General features: G+C 36.3%; 1 protein-coding gene and 1 non-coding gene across 2 annotated transcripts; both read left to right on the top strand.

Annotated features, from left to right (window-relative positions):
- The first annotated feature begins 602 nt into the window (after positions 1 to 602).
- On the top strand, positions 603 to 2,053 carry LOC149545231 (uncharacterized). Its single transcript, XM_089790595.1, has 2 exons — positions 603 to 786; positions 912 to 2,053. The coding sequence occupies exons 1-2, from the start codon at positions 609 to 611 to the stop codon at positions 1,811 to 1,813; spliced, it is 1,080 nt and encodes a 359-aa protein (XP_089646721.1). The 5' UTR covers positions 603 to 608; the 3' UTR covers positions 1,814 to 2,053.
- A 2,603-nt stretch (positions 2,054 to 4,656) lies between these two features.
- TRNAT-UGU (transfer RNA threonine (anticodon UGU)) lies at positions 4,657 to 4,727 on the top strand. The gene has a single exon. It is a non-coding gene; the product is annotated as a tRNA-Thr (tRNA).
- The last annotated feature ends 552 nt before the right edge of the window (positions 4,728 to 5,279 follow it).

The following is a 5,279-nucleotide window of genomic DNA, read 5'->3' as shown; positions in this document are numbered from 1 at the left end:
ATCGCTCTCAGGCTTTGGAACATTTAAATGACATCTCGCCGCCCCCCAATTTTCATTCACTTCAGTGCTTTCTCGACTCATAATGCCAGGAAATGATTAAACAAAGAGCGCCAGTTCAACACAGCATGTGGGTTGACTTCAAAGCACAAACAAAGTAAGAACAAATTTCAGACCCAAAATACATAACTACCCTTCTGGAGTTGACGTGGCTGGTCAACATGATTAGTTGGGCTGAAATTATAAAATTTCGCAGAGATGACACGTAGAGGAGAGTAGGAGGAGATATTCAACTGACCCAAAGAAAGAAAGAAAGACAAAGACAGACATCGATATGAAAAAGGAAAAAAGACGCGTAACTTGAGAAGGCGTTTGTTCAACTGTATATGCATGGGAAAATGAGTTAGCATAACAACTTTCCACCCAAAGTAGGCGACTCTTGATTCTAATTCATTTCATCTAGTTTTGTTTGAAGAGGAATGCGGAACCCTAGTTTCGATCTCATCTAACCATAACAACAAAACCACCTACTATATCACAGAAATTTCCAACTAATGTACTATAAAAGGGAGAAAGAGTTTGAGAGATAGCATAAGCTCTAAAACATAAACATGGCATCAAAAGTGTTTTACGTTGCACCAATGCTTCTGCTGGGGATTGGTATTCTCTTTATTTCTACTTTTGCAGGTGCAAGCTATGAAGAAGTCATTCAGAAGCCTAACAGCGTTGTGGTGAAGGGAAGCGTGTTCTGTGACACCCAACCATCCGAAACCGCCTACTTCTTTCCAGGTGATAAACCCTGATTCAGTTATTAGAATAATCAAACTTTTATTAGTTTTGATGATGTTTGTGTTAGATGTATCGTGTATTGTTATAATGATGGGAGGATATTAATGAAGCGCAAATGGGTGCAGGTGCCTTCGTAGCCGTGGAGTGCAGCATCGTTAGAAACAGGAAATGGAAGAGCGCCAATGAAATGGTTTCAGTTGAAGGAGAAACTAATGAAGATGGAGATTTCAGGGTGGAGCTTCCCATTATGCACAATCTTAATCCTGGGAGATCATGCTCAGTTAGACTTCTCAGAAGTACCCATGAGTCATGTAACATCCCCTCAATTGCTGAATCAACCCAACTCATCCTACTATCCTCAGATTCTAGTGGAATTCAGACCTATGCTTCTACTCCATTGTCATATCGTCAACCCAAACAAGTCATCATTACAGCAATCCCTCGTCGTAAAGTCTTGCAAGTTTCATCCCCTCTACCTCCTCTCCCTAGCATTCCCCCACTACCTAAGGTTTCTCTTCCTCCTCTTCCTAGCATCCCTCCTCTACCCAAATTGAGTGTTCCTCCACTCCCTAGCTTTCCAAATGTCGTTGCCCCTCCTCTTCCTAAATTAAGCTTTCCTCCTTTCCCAAATGCACCTTCTTTCCCTAAGTTGAGTGCTCCTCCTTTGCCAAGTGTACCTTCTTTACCGAAGCCTAGTGCTCCTCCTCTTCCTAGTGTATCCCCTCTCCCCAAATTAACTGTGCCCCCTCTACCAAATGTGAGTGTTCCTCCTTTACCAAGTGCACCCACTCTTCCAAAATTGAGTGTTCCTCCCCTACCTAGTGTATCCCCTCTTCCCAAATTAAGTGTCCCCCCTCTTCCTAATACACCTCTACCAAAATTAAGTGTTCCTCCTCTAAATATTCCTAATCCTCCACCCATACCCAAAATTAGTTTCCCCTCTCTACCTTCTTTCACACAACCTCCACTATCACCCTTTAAATTTCCACCCTTTCCATTTTTCACCCCACCTCCACCTTCTACTTAAGACTATGTTAGCTCAACCATGAAAATATATGACTAGCACATAGCTTATATGTTATGTATATGCGAGTCTTGATATTTTCATGAAGATGAGACTTTCCATTTCACCTCATTTCTTGTTCGTTTGAAAAGACCGATGACATTCATTGTGTTTCAAATTATGTATTTTTCATGGAGATTGATGGCATTCATTGTATTTCATTAGATATTTTTTATGGAGATTGATGACATTCATTGTATTTCATTAGATATTTTCATAGAGATTGATGACATTAATTGTATTCCAAATTTCATTTTATATCTTTATGTGATATATAATATTCTAGCTTTCATTTGTCATTTTGATGAATCCTAAATACTTATAATTGTTTATTCAACTTTATGGATATGAGACCTATTCACAAATCTTAATAATGATTTCATGTTTTGCAAGCTCTCCTTCCTTGCATGAACACAACATGATCTCATATGGAAGGTGGGAATCTCTCCTCCAACCTTACCTAAGTCTCCTTACCTTTCTGAACTTTTCTTAAAATTTTGCGATGTAATGTTATCTTCCCAACCCATTCACAAATCTTACTAATAATTTTGTGTGCATCTCTTTGGAAGTGAAAGATTTAACCATGAAATTTTCATATTCTTTCTTTATATTATTCTTTGTAGTCTCTTGTTAAGAATCAAAATCTCCCTAAGTTCAATTTTTAAGTACTTTGGAATAAATTCAATTTAGAATTTTAAATTTTAAATTTCAATGTATTCATGTTATTGAAATGTATGTAAACAAGTTCTTAAAAATACAATCTATTATATTTATGAGATATTATCTACATCTTATCGATAAGTGTTCTTACCTATCCTACAAATATGTTGGTAAATAGACTTGTCACTATAAAAATGGCCCAACAGAGTGTATGTGGTAAATTGTTCACAACAATTGGATAGGCCCTTAATATGCAGCCTTCCTCTGCATTCAAAGGGGCAGCTCCCTTGTATGATATAATTTTGAAGCTTTTTAAATAAAGATAAAACCAAACTTTAAAAGATCAATAGAAATCCATTGACGATGAATGCACCACAGGTCTTCAAAGCTTTCCTAAACTAACTTAAACCACTAATAACAACAATCAAAATCTATGCTTAAGAATTACCACTAGCACAATTTTGACCCAAAGATTCATAAACACCTGCACAATACTATGAAAATGCTCACTACAAAGAGAATCAAGATTTCTAACAATTTAGATTCAAAAGAAGAGAAATCAAATTGCACATTCCTTTATTTTCTTGCACCAAGAACCTAAGAAGAATTTTTTTTATTACAAAGACAACAATTGTACATACTTTCCAAATATTATCTTCTAATCAAAATTTTAGCATAGTGTTCCCTTTTTTCCAAGTCCAAAAAGTCCCCCTTACAAAGCTAAGATGATTCCTTATATAGACATGGAGGTTAAGAACTACTTCCCAAATACGTGATTTGGGTGAGGTTAATTAACCTTACAAAACTTAACCAAACATGACTTGAAACTTGGACCTTAACACCTTTGGAGTAGAATATCAAATAATCAAAACTTTTCGATCTCCTTTTGATCTTTGAATCATTTATTCAAATTAAATCACTTTATTAATGAGCACACATCTATCTTTCCATGAAGAGATCAAGAGCATAAGGCATATAAGTGTCTATAAAATACTGACTTTATATTCACTATCTCTCCAAGTGTTGCCAAAGATTCACTACTTCCATAATGACTTTTATTAAAAGGTTGGCCCTTGCATAGAGGTACATACCAATACCATTGAACCCTGCATTTTTCAGCATCCTCAAGAAATGAAAATCTATCGACTGATTCCAATGCATTGACTTTGGATTCCTACGCATGGAAGTCCTTGTAGTCTTCAACAAATCAATTTAGCACTCAACTCTCACTCCTTCATTTGCACGGTCATACACATTTGAGACATTTTATTACATTGCCTTCTATTTTACTAACAATATGACATGATGTAAACTTCCTTTAATGTGGACAAGTTTATAATTCAAATAGCTGATGATTCCATTGTCCACATGTATTTAACCATTTCTTTGATTCCACATTTATTCTCAAGAGAGATGGATTCATGTTGAATCACTACTCATGAAACATAGGTCAATGAGTTTGACTCAAAATCACACAGTTAAATCCTAATAGCAATATCACGATGTGTATTCATTCAAATGATTCAAAATATCTTAAGCGCCTATGCTTTGATAAATGTGTATGAACTTGCTCCAACACTTTGATGGATGTTCAACAATTTGTGCATGACTTGATACTTGGCATTTATGAAGGTCATAGGTGTTATGTGTTTTTATCTCTACCTGGTATTCCACCAATAGTTTACCTTCAATTTTCCATTGGACCAGGTTATGAAACACTCGATACATGCTCAAACTTAATCAAACACTGAGCATGATTACTTTCTCAGGCTTCTGCAAGTGATATTATTTATAGAAGTCTTTCAATAACTTCCTAAATACCATTTTAAAGCTTTCATCATTTTTGAGCTTGAAGAATGGCACATTTATCATAACTGATCTAATACCCTAATAAATATACATCTTTGATTATCTACTTTCACCATCCACCAGGTTTGATGACTTCTTATTGCAGGCACAGGTCTGGGCATTTGGTCTATGTGTATGGTTCTCGCTTAGGGTGTGAGAGGTCTCGAGTTCAATTCTTGGAGTGCCCTTTCTCAGCTATCTCTAACTTTATCTTCTTTTTCCATTGAGGTTTTTGTTTTCTGAAATAGGTGTCAAATATTTGCACTAGTGATTAAGGTTTGGATTGCAAACAATGATCTGCCTACATAGCTCAGTGGTAGAGCGTCAATCTTGTAAATTAAAGGCCATAGTTCGATCCTGCGTGGAGGCATTCCATTATTTATTTGCATGCAACACCTTTTCTTCACCAGTCAATTTGGTATATTTTTATTATCTTTTAATGTAAATGATGATGGTCTTGGAAGAGGGGGCTACACTGGCTGCCAAGACATAGAGTTCTCCACAATAATTTGGTGGCACGGGTCATTTCTCGTATTCCTCTCAAACCTCAAACCTGAAACATGAAATTTCAACTTCAATGGCGATCCAGCATTTTGTCAAATAGTTCACGTGTTTGTCTATGGTCAAGTTGAGGATGGAAAACTCAGATTAAAAAGCTTCGGTGCCTTGTTTATGATCTTTGTGAATACCATTGATTCCCATTCAAAGCTGCAGGTGTTGGGATATGAAGTCTAACAGTCACGACTATTCCTTCTCCCTCTTGTCTCTTCTTATTCGATGAGCTTTCTATAAATGACTTGTGCAGTCATGTATTGCAAGACAGCAGATATTTCATTAATATAATTGTTCCCTGCTTTGAGTGTGGATGTAGGCAAAGTTTTGCCAAACCACAATATATAGTTGTGTAATTATATTTTGTCTT

Source organism: Cupressus sempervirens, chromosome 7 (genome assembly GCF_028749045.1).
Source record: "Cupressus sempervirens isolate cs-2001-9-10 chromosome 7, ASM2874904v1, whole genome shotgun sequence".
NCBI lineage: Eukaryota > Viridiplantae > Streptophyta > Pinopsida > Cupressales > Cupressaceae > Cupressus > Cupressus sempervirens.
Note: the sequence above shows the minus strand (reverse complement) of the source record. Positions and strands in the feature narration are given on the sequence as shown.

What these genes read in the sequence shown, in the direction of transcription:
- LOC149545231 (XM_089790595.1), top strand. Translation starts at nt 609, where the DNA reads ATGGCATCAAAAGTGTTTTACGTTGCACCAATGCTTCTGCTGGGGATT. An exon ending in AACCGCCTACTTCTTTCCAG is followed by an intron (nt 787 to 911) that starts GTGATAAACCCT and finishes AAATGGGTGCAG; the next exon opens with GTGCCTTCGTAGCCGTGGAG.